General features: G+C 55.6%; 1 protein-coding gene across 1 annotated transcript; it reads right to left on the minus strand.

Annotated features, from left to right (window-relative positions):
• Positions 1 to 80: 80 nt before the first annotated feature.
• RUVBL2 (RuvB like AAA ATPase 2) lies at positions 81 to 10938 on the minus strand. The gene is made up of 15 exons (XM_056135959.1): positions 10768 to 10938; positions 9074 to 9128; positions 6668 to 6723; positions 6153 to 6294; positions 3938 to 4067; positions 3733 to 3799; positions 3007 to 3113; positions 2819 to 2912; positions 2263 to 2386; positions 2028 to 2122; positions 1819 to 1937; positions 899 to 1018; positions 629 to 758; positions 276 to 390; positions 81 to 195 (listed from the first exon to the last, which is right to left on the minus strand). The coding sequence occupies exons 1-15, from the start codon at positions 10777 to 10779 to the stop codon at positions 170 to 172; spliced, it is 1392 nt and encodes a 463-aa protein (XP_055991934.1). The 5' UTR covers positions 10780 to 10938; the 3' UTR covers positions 81 to 169.
• Between the last annotated feature and the right edge of the window lie 84 nt (positions 10939 to 11022).

The following is an 11022-nucleotide window of genomic DNA, read 5'->3' on the forward strand; positions in this document are numbered from 1 at the left end:
GCCTCTCCAACTGCACTCTGGGTGTCTTGTCTTCGGGCTCCAGGTGGCCACACATGGCCACACATGCACGCACCCACAAATCCAGTGTCAGAACCATTTTATACAAAGTCAACAACAGAGCTACGGTAGAAAACAGGAGCCGGGTAGGTGGGGGCAAGATGCCATAGGCTCATGATGTGTCCATGGTTTCGCCTTCTGTGAAGACAAAGAAAGGCCTCTGGTCAGCGTGGCCTAGAGGGCAGAACCTGGGGGGAGGTTGGGGACATGACACTCACTTAGTTCATTGAAGAGGAAGGCGTCCTGATATTCCTTCATGTACTGCGTGGAGCGTGACTCATCCAGAAAGAGCGAGTATACCCGTTTGATGTCATCCACCTGCACCTCTGTGCCCTGTGGGGGGGGTGTGTGGGAAAAAGCAGGCTCGGAGGGGCCCCCTCCCTGGGGGCCTCTCTGGACCCACTCCCCAAACTGTGTGCCCAGTTCCCAGCTGCTGTCCTATGAGCTGGACTTGTGTGAAGGGGTATTTGCACAGGGCATCTCCGTGTTGGGCCAGGGGCACCCCTGGACCCAGTAATAAGTCTCGAGGGAGTGGGCAGGGGGGTCTCTAGTGCTGGGCCCCGAGGCTAACCTTGCGCTTCCGGCACACCAGGCTGGCAGCCGTGATGAGCTGGATGGCGTAGCGTAGGGATGTCTCCAGGCCGATGCGCGTTAGCACCGTGTACGCATCCTCACTCATCTCCACATCCTCCTCCTCGCACCTGTAGGGGGTGCAGGCTCAGAGCCAGAAGAGCCACTGAGGCCCAGCCAGCCCACCCCCAGGCTGCCACCTGACCCTGTCCCAGCACCCCTCCAGCCCACGCTGGCCCACAGGCCCGGGTCCTCGGAGCTCAGGCCACACCGGATTCGGAGGATCTGCTTGGTGTCCTTCTCGCTGTAGGGGGTTGTGGAGACGATAAGCAGGCGGTCCAGCAGGTCGATGGGGATACCGTGGGGGCTCTGGTAGCTGGTGCCCCGGATGCTGCGAGGGGGTGGGGAAGGAGGGCTGTCAATGGGAGTGTCCCCCCAAAACAGGCTCTTCCAACCCTGTCCGGGGAATCCCCAGCCTGCTCACTGGACCTGAGACACGTGACCTTCACCTCAGGGCCACTGTCTGCATCCCCTGGCTGAACCTGAACTGGTGGGCTAGTTAGCAGCTCTCCAGGACCAGGATTACCCACGCGAAGGTTCCCAGGGAAAGGGTCCGGGCTCCTGACCCGCAGGTGACGCCCCAGCCTGAGCAGACCCGAAAGCTGGCCATAGGGAGATTGTCTGCGAGCCCCCAGGAGCCTCCAGCTCCCTCTCCCCTGCAGGACAGCCGACCATGCTCCATGGTGGGGGAGCTGCCGTGGCCCATGATGTGCCGCCTCCGGATCACTCCCCAAGAGCTCAGAGCATTTGTTATTATTTGCTGCTGGGGATGAGGGAGCCTCAGCTGGGAACTGCAGCTTAAGGGGTTACAGAAGCAAAGGCCACAGAAAGAACACGAATCCAGGTCACAGTGAATGCTATTTGGGGGATCTGCCTTGTTGCTGAGGGTTGCTATGGGCAGTGCTCGGGGACTGTGAGGTGGCAGGGGTGGAAGCCAGGCCTCCCAGCATGCACAGCTTCAATGCATGAGCACCCTCACAACGTTCTGGAACATTTCATGGATCTGAAGGCACAGGACATCCTCTGGGCTAGGCCACGGCACGGTACCCCAGCTCAACCTGTAACCTGCCTGGCCAACGTTCCTGGTGTACCCCAGTGCCACCCCTGTTGTCCATCTCTTCAGGGGCTCACCGGGTGATGCCACGGTTGGTGGCCATGATCAGGACAGGTGCCATGTCACTCTCCAGGGCCCGGTTGAGGAAGGAGAAGCTCTCGATGTCCAGCATATGCACCTCATCGATGAATAGCACCTGGGAATCCAGAGAAGGGGCCAAAGTCAGTCCCTGCTCCCAATGGGCCTCCCACCCAGGGTCCCCCACATCCCTTCCCTGGGCACTCACGCCAGGGATGATCTCTGCCTTGCCCTCCTCACGCCACTCGGCCACCTTGGCATTAATCTGCTCGCGGACCTCGGATTTGATCTCACCAGTGTCGCCTAGGGGTGGTGGTGGGGTCAACAAGAGGCCAGGGACAGAGTGGGATGTCGAGAGGACAGGCCAGGGGCCTGGGAGCCTGCCAGGGTGGTAGAGCAGGGAGGGGAGACGGGTGCAGTGAGGAGGCCAGGGAGAGCCTCACCTGAGAAGAGTGCCAGGAAGCCCTGTGTGCGCGAGTTGATGACGTCAATCTCATGTAGGGACACGGTGTGCACCACCTCCTTGCGCTTCTGCAGTTCCCCATCGGGGCACTGTACAAACTTGGTCTGGAGAAGGAGGACAGGATGTCAAGGGCAGACAGGTACTGGGGGAGAGGGAGAAGTTCTGCTTTTTTCTTTTTTTTGGTTTTGGGGTCACACCCACTGGTGCTCAGGGATACTCCTGGAAGGGCACAGGGAACCCCACGGAATGGAAGGGACTGAACCCAGGTTGCCAATGTGTGAGGCAAGTACATGACCTCAAGGCAGCCAGCCGTGGGCTTATACTGAAGTCCCAGGCCTCACAGAGACAGTTAAGATCAATAATGTTCAAAAGCAGTGAAGGTTATGGGGAATCCTGGAAGACCCCAGAAGCCAGAAACCATGGACATGGTACCACCTCCCAGTGCTTCTGAGGGATCTCGAGGGGGTCCCAGGGAACAATGTGGAATGCCAGAAACCTAGGGGTGGGGCGGTAGGGTACCCCGGAGCACAGCGCACCTGCGAGCCCATGGCGTCATAGTCACGTGCACGTGTGAATGAGCGTCCCAGCTTGGAGATCTTGCCTGTGGCCTTGTCGATGGTGATCACGTCCCTGCCAAGGGGTGTGTGTGTGAGGGGGGCAGGCGTCAGAAAAGGAAAATGAGGGGAGCCTCAGCCCCAGTGCTCGGCCTACAGCTGCTACTTACCCAGCCTGGACCTTGTCCTTGGTCAGTGACTCGATCATCTTGGTGCCCAGGTCATAGATGGTCTCCATCTCCGTGGTCTTCAGGGTCAACTTGCCCACTTTGGATCCCTGGGCAGGGGGCAGGGACAGTGACTAACGGAGCTTCCCTCTGGGGTGACAGAAACCTAATCTGGGGAAAACACTGGGAAGGACCCCATGGCAGCCAAGCACCCACTTCTTTTTGTTTTGGGGGGCCACACCCAGCAGTGTTCAGGGGCTACTCCTAGCTCTATGCTGTGGGGGTTGCTCCTGGTTCAGGGGGACCATGCAGTGTTGGGGACAGAGCAGGGCCCCCTGCTTGCAAAGCCTGTGCCCCCACCCACTGAGCTCTCCTGGGCCCAGGCACACAGCTGTTTCATTTGTTTCTGTTTTATTTTCTAAGAAAACACTTCTCAACTTGGGGAAAAGGGGAGTGAATCGCCTCTTGCAGATAAGGGTGCCTTCAGGCATGAAGCTGTTAAATCCCACAGAACAGGTTTTTAAGGCTGTACAGCATGATTCAAAGAAGCTTCTAGACCTCTCTCTCCACCCCACTACTGCTCTCTGGGTCTTCATGAATGTGTCAGCTCAGCTGTGGCTCTGCCTTGAGCATATTCATAACCCAAGCCTGCAGCTGGAACCTTTCCTGGAAGCTGATCTGGGGTAGAGGGGCCCCTTTCTCCAGATCCCGAGTTGGGAGCACACTCACCGTCCCCGTGGCTGGCCGATCGATCTGGATCTCCACCACCTCCCCTTCAATGATCTCTGTCTCCTCCCTAGCCAGAGAGCAGGTCTGAGGGGAGAGCCTTGGCCCGAGCCCCCCAAGGTCGCCGACTCCCATGAGCTCTTGCAGCAGTCAGGACAGCCCCCAGCTGAGCTGGAGTGGCACCCAGCAGCTGTAGGGTCCAGCTTACTTGATGCGCACGCCGATGGACCTCCGGAAGGCCTGCGTCAGTGCCTCTGTCTTGCTCATCTCCAGGGAGAAGATCTCACTGCCCGCGATGGCAGTGAATGGGGTGTCAGGGCCCAGGGCCTGCGCCATGCCTGGGGAGGAGGAAGTCTGGGCAGGTGAGGTGCCCATGGCCCCAGGTGGCACCTACTTGGCCACAAGCCATAAAGGGGTCACACAGGAGACACCCACACCGCCCCAACTCTCTGACCACCCCAAGCAATCTCCCAACCCCTAGAAGCATGGTAGTGACAAGTAAGGGTGCCCTGTCACAGCCCTGAGCCCTGCCCTGCTTCTCTCTCCCTCCTCAGGGCCCTGGCAACTCTGAACCAACCCTAGGCAGGAAGTCGGTAATCCCTGAGGGACAGTGTGCACTGTGGCCTCTCTCCAGGCCCCTTCCGCAGTGCCCCCGACAATGCCTGCAGACCACCTGATCCCACCTCTATGAGCCTCCCATATACCCAACAAGTTTAAACCTTCCCCAAGGGTCAGCAGACAGCTTCCCTTGGAGCAAAGGTCACTCTGGCAGGGACCAGGCCCACAGCAGGTGCGAGGTCTATCACCTGGGTATCCGGAGAGAAGCCCCTGCCCCTTCACTGAATGCTTGGTTGTTCCCTTTCTTCAACACTGCCTGGCCCCACTGAGCATAAAAGTGGGTGTGAGTCAGGTTTTGAAGGATGTGCATGAGTTCAAAGAGGATGAAGGAAAAGCATCAATAAAAAGAGCTTAGGGGCCAGAGCAATAGTATGGGCGGAGGTGGGTAGGGGTTTGCATGCAACTGACTTGGGTTCAATCCCCAGCATTCCACAGGGTCCCCTGAGCACTGCTAGGAGTGATTCCTGGGCTCTGAGTCAGAGTTAGCCCTGAGCACCACTGAGTGTGGCCCAAAAACAAAAGAGCTTACATTGCTTGTAGGTTATAAGAGATTGTTACTTGTCTACTCAATTAATGCCCATATTCCTTATATGGAGCTCTCCATTTATAAGCAACAGTCCAAATTTAAATTTAAAAAAATGGGGAGTCAGAATTATAATACAGTGGGTAGGGCACTGGCCTTGCACGTGACCAACCAGGGTTTGATCCCTGGCACCACAAATGGTCCCAAGTCCACCAGAAGTGAACCCTGAGCAGAATGCTTGGTGTGCCCCCCACACAAAAGAAATTTGGGCGACTCCTGACACTGTTCAAAGGACCACGCAATGGTGAGAACAGAACCTGGATCTCCTGCAAGCAAAGCATGTGCTCAGTGTAGAGGTGACTCTGGTGGAAATGTCATATGGTCCCCAGCCCCACCTGAGCACAACAGGAAGTAGAGCCAGTAGTAAGCCCTGAACACAGCCATTGGGGGGATTCCAAAATTTGGGGGACAGAGTTCAGGGATTAAAGGTGCTTGCTTTGCATTCCACTAACCTGATTTGAATCCCTGGCATCTTTTTTTCCCCCCTCTTTTTGGATGACACCTGGCGATGCACGGGTTACTCCTGGCTCTGCACTCAGGAATTACTCCTGGCGGTGCTCAGGGGAACATATGGGATGCTGGGAATCAAACCCAGGTCAGCCGCATGCAAGGCAAACATCCTATCCCCTGTGCTACTGCTCCAGCCTCCGAATCCCTGGCATTTTATATGATCCCCCTGAGCTATAGCAGAGCACCTGAGCAAAGTCAGGACGAGCACCTGAACCCAGGTGTGGCTCAAATGCCCGCAGTCTTCAAGATGTTCTAATGTCTCAGTCAACTTTTGCAACAAGTGGCACCCTATAATTACTAGCCAATGAACTATCAACAAGAATGGGTAGGAGTTCCCTCTAGGAGAAACACACTCATTGAAATTCCTCCTCCCCATTCTCTACCACACAGATTATAGCTGGGAAGGCTGGTGCTAAGGCAATCTTCTGGAAACATGAAATCAGCCTGACCTGCAAGAACAGAGGACGATGCGGGTGGGAAGGAGAGGAGGATGCTTACCAAGCCCTGACTGACCTACATGAAGCTTCTTCCATACCCCGCGGTTACTGGGGAACAGTGTGCTCTGCGGGAGCTATGACCTCTCTTCCCTGGCCTTTACACTTGGAAGAAACAGATGACACAGGGATTGTGCAGGCCTTGTGGTCTCAGTGACCCAGACAGTTGGAGATGGGATTCTGGGCGGAGTCCAGGCGAGCACCCAGCAGGCTCTTACCCATGGCGATGGCTGTCTTTCCCGTGCCCGGCTGGCCGGCGATGAGGACCGCCCGTCCCGCAATCTTCCCCTCACGGATCATCTCCAGCACCACACCGGCCGCCCGTCGCGCTGCCAGCTGCCCCACCATGCCCTGGGAAGCCTGTGGGAGCAGGAGCATGCGGTGACCATCTACCACCTCCCAGCCACCAAGAGCCTGGGGTAAAGCCTTCTCTACCTTCAATTTGAGGGGTATGGATGCCCTGAGCAGTCCGGGGACCCTCCCCGTGACTCTTGGCCAACTAGGCTGGCAGGTGAGTGCTGCAGTGCCAGAGAAATTCCCTGGAGGTCACCCCAGAGTTATTCGTGGTACCACAGGCAAGGCACATGCCTATCCTATAGCCCGGGCCTCTTCCACCCCAATTTTCCAAAGTTCAATAAAACCCCCATCTGTGGCTAAAAGTCTGGAAGAACACAACATAGTCCCCACGCCCCCCAAGGCTGCAGTCCTTCCCACCAGGACACCCCACTCTCACCTGCCGTGGCTCCAAGGCATCGTCCAGCCCCAGTCCCCGGATGTGCGAGTGGGCCCCTGTGTGCAGGAAAGAGCCAGAAGTCACGGCCGGGGACAACGGCACCCTGAGGAGTGGGGGGTTTCCCTCCTGGCCTCCTTTGCCAGAAGGCGAGGGTGGGGGGGGGCGATCCCCCACCTTCTGAGGAGCAAAGCCAGACCTGGTAAATATCCACAAACCAGAGCATCCCCAGGGCATGTCATGGCAGGACCCAAATCCCTAAGGCTTGGTTGCCATATAACTCAATCAGGTACCAATCGAGTCAGGGCTGGAGCCATAGTACAGCGGGAAAGGTGCTTGCCTTGCATGCAGCCAACCCGGGTTCAATCCCCGTTATCCTGTATGGTCCTCTGAGTCTGCCTAGAGTGATTCCTGAGTGCACAGCCAGGAGTTACCTCAGTGCACTCCCAGTTGGCCCAAAAACAAAAGAAAGAAATAAAAGGGGGCGACAGTTAAATCAGGTTGGGTGTTTGCCTTGCCTGTGACCTGGGTTCAATCCCCAGTATGCCATATGGTTCCCCGAGCACCACCAGGAATGATTCCTGAGTGTAGAGCCGCCAGGAGTAAGCCCTGAGCATTACAGGGTATGAACCACCCCCCACCCCTAGAAAAAGAAAAAATGAAAAACTAACCCAGTCAACCAGCATCATCACTTTGTGTTGACACTACAGAACCCCAAGCAGTCTCAAAGACTAATTTAGCTCCACGTTCCCCTAACAAGAAACAAGATCACCAGAAACCGGGGTTCTGAGTGCGCCAAGGGCTCATATCTGGGGTCGGGTCTCCAGGCAGGAGCTCAGAGAGGTTAGGTCTCCTGCCCATGACACACAGCAAGTGAGAGATGCAGACACGGGATTTGGGGTCTTTGATGAAACCAGGGCAAATGACTGTCTGCAGGCCAGCAGCAGCTTTTGTGAATCATCTGACTAGACACAGCCACTCCCAGTCACACACTGACTGGTCTATATCTGCTTCCTTTAACAAGGTGACATTCCCTCCCTAGGGCTAAGACTGCAGGAGGCCCAAGGGATGGAGCAACAGTACAGCCAGGAGGGCGTTTGCCTTGCATGCATCTGACCTGGGTTTAATTCCCTGCATCCCTTATGGCCCCCTGAGCATCGCCAGGAGTAAGCCCTGAGTATCCTCAGGTGTAGCACACCCCCACCAAAAAAATTTAAAAAAGAAAAAAGACTGCAGAAGGCACCCTACACAATTCCTGAGCACTGAGCCAGGAGTAGCCACCAAGCACTGACAGAAAAAAGCAAACAGAAAATCTCTCTTACACACACACACACACACACACACACACACACACACACACACACACGCACCCTGGTTGACATCCCCTCCCCCAGCTTGCCTGGAAACATGCGGAGGGCAGGGACTGGACAAGGTAAAGCCGTATGACAAAGTATCCAAAACAACTAAGGAGGGCAGCTGAAAGGAGGAATATTTCCATGTTTCCTCTTTGTTTGCTTAAAGAATATAGGTTCCCAGGGGCAATGAGTTTGTTTGTTTGTTTGTTTGTTTTCCTGAAAAGAGAGTGGTAGACTAGGTAGGTTTCAAAACCTCTTTCTTAAATTTTTGGGTGCTTTTTAATTTTTTTGTGGGGAGGTGCTCTTACTGCAGCCTGAGATCTCTGGGCTCAACGGGGCTGTGTCTCAGCAGTGCCTGGAACCAGGAGGGAAGCAAACCTGACTCCAGCTTGCGAATAAGGTAGCCTGGCTACAAGAAGCATCATCACTTTGTGTTGACGTTACAGAACGAGCACTGCATACGTCTGGGGTCTCCACTGCCAATCCCAGAGTCCTTTATAAGTGTTCTCAGAGGTGCTGAAGGAACCAATGAATGAATGAGTGCAAACTCTGGTCTCCTCTCCCTGGGAGTCATTGTCTCTGGAAGGGGGACCAACAGCTGGCCCTGCTATTTCCTTAAGTCCTGCTCTGGAATCCGGGTCACAGGGATAGATAGTGCTGAGTCATGGTGACCTCAGCTGAGACCGGCTGGTCAGAAATGCGTCTCATGGGGCAAGTGTGAGGAATCTGTAGCTTCCTGTGCAGCATCGGCCTTGCCAGGCCCAGCACTGCAGACACAGCTGGGAGTGATGCCAGTCAGTCCCTGTCTTCCTGCAGTGGGCACTGGGTGCATGGAACATCCAGTTTCAAGTTGCCCCAGGGAGCGCTCAGTGACAGCTGCTTTTCTTACTTCCAGACAGGCCAGGACACTTGGGGACCCCAGCAGTGTTGTGGCGCCCCCACAGGGCAGCTCATCTACTTGCAACTCAAGACTCCCCTCTCCATCACAGGAGTCAGGACGCAGGCCTCTGGGCAGGCAGGGGCCAGGCTTGGTCCCTCATTCATTCTCACTCACCAATCCGCTCGATCCTCGTCACATCTCGGATCTCTGGTACCTTGGTCGTGGCTGGCTGGGGAGGAAGCCGACCCATTTTAGAAGTGATCATGATTTGGGGGCGAGAACAATAGTACAGCAGGTAGGGCGTTTCCTTGCACACAGTCAACCTAGGTTTGATTCCCAGCACCCAACTGGTCCCCCAAGCACTGCCAGGAGTAATTCCTGAGTCCAGAGCCAGGAGTAACCCCTAAACATTGCTGGATGGACCCACACAAATACAAAAAAAAAAAAAACCTAACAAAACAGAAAGTAATCATAAATTTCACAGATTCCCCCTCAGTCCCCAGCCTATCTTCCATGACAAAAGTCCGCCCAAAGGCAGGATGAGGGACCCCATGCCAGTCACCCCCACTCTGTCGTCAACTAGTGTGAACAGATGATTCTACACCCTTAGGATCCAGGACGACCAGTTGTACCAATTGTACAGTCGCGGGGCTCCCTCACAATTCTGCACACCACTAGCACTGCTGGACTGAGCGCATAAGTCCGGGATTCTCTGCTTCTTTTTGGCTTAAGGGCTTCACCCTGCAGTGCTCAGGACTCGCTCCTGGTGGTGCTAAGGGAACCATACATTGGTTGGGATCATACCTGGGCCTCTTAAATGACGAGTTTGCACTCCAGCCCACTGTGCTCTCTCATGGATCCCTACCCAGGAACAATCCTCCCACCCCCATAATTTCAAGGACTCTGTGGCTGCTCTCTAGCTACACAAATTAGGTACCCTGTGATCCAGTCCGGCAAAGGGCCTGGTCCCCCCAACACCAACAGGAATAATCCTTGAGCACAGAGCCATAAGTAAGCCCTGAGCACAGTCAGGTATAGCCCAAAACCAAGAATGGAAAAAAAGAAATCAAAATAGCCCAAAGGTGGAAACCACCCCAACAATCCAAAATGAACGAATGAACATAAGTGTGGGGACAAGGCCTAATAACAACAGAGTATCACTCAGCACCAAAAAAGAACAGACACCGATGCCAGCGATACCGCAGCTGAGCTGCTGCCCCCAAAACCTGCCGAGTCACAGAGCTCAGACAGGAAAAGTCACATGCTCATTTTATTCACAGAAAATACCAACTGATAAGCCAGGAGACAGTCTATTAGTGGCTGTCCAGGCCTGACGGTGATGGGAAGGGTTTGACGGTGACAATCCAAGACACTGCAATCCGTATTAAACTGGAGGATACCGGATTCCAGAATTATCCAGGGGTCTGGAAGTGGGAGTTTGCATACCTAGAGGTCCCACCACTATCTACCACTGGCACCCTTGGGATCCGGGACAACATCCTTTTCTACAGTTACGGGGTCCCACCCCCTCTACCCCTCCTCTCTCAGCCCTAGGAGTGCACACCCCAGCCTCTTCCCGCAGACGCAGTGGTCCGGGAGCCCATTGCCCTCTCCCTCAGACTCAGGGCTCCCAGTCTCTCAGACACGAGGGCACGTCCCCGCCCTCTCCTTTCTCAGCTCCTCAAGTCCAGACCCCTACCTCCTGCTCCCTCTGACCCAGGAGTCCGGGCCCCCAGCTCCTCCTTCAGTTCCGGTCCCCCAGTTCCTCCTCCCTCCGCCCCAGCATTTCAAGCCCCAGCTCCTGCTCCCTCAGATCCACAAGAGCTAGTTCGTTTCCATTTCTCAGCCCTCCGCATGCCAGCACTTACCACGGTTGCCATGATGCTCACTAACCGCCAATATCCTAACGGAAACGGAAACGCGCGCTAGCAATGAGGCGTCCCGGCCCCTCTAGACTGCCAGGTCCTCCAGAGCTCTCCTCTCAGTGGTTTCTCCTAAATACACAAACTCCCCCTGCGTGGGGCGGGGCCCCGCCCACTCCCCGAGGCGGAGCTGGAAGGCGGAGCGTCGGTTACTAATGTCTCCTGGCTCCTCCTCCTTTTACCCAGGCCTCCTTGCTGAGC

Source organism: Sorex fumeus, unplaced genomic scaffold (assembly GCF_029834395.1).
Source record: "Sorex fumeus unplaced genomic scaffold, SorFum_2.1 ptg000122l, whole genome shotgun sequence".
NCBI classification, from domain to species: domain Eukaryota; kingdom Metazoa; phylum Chordata; class Mammalia; order Eulipotyphla; family Soricidae; genus Sorex; species Sorex fumeus.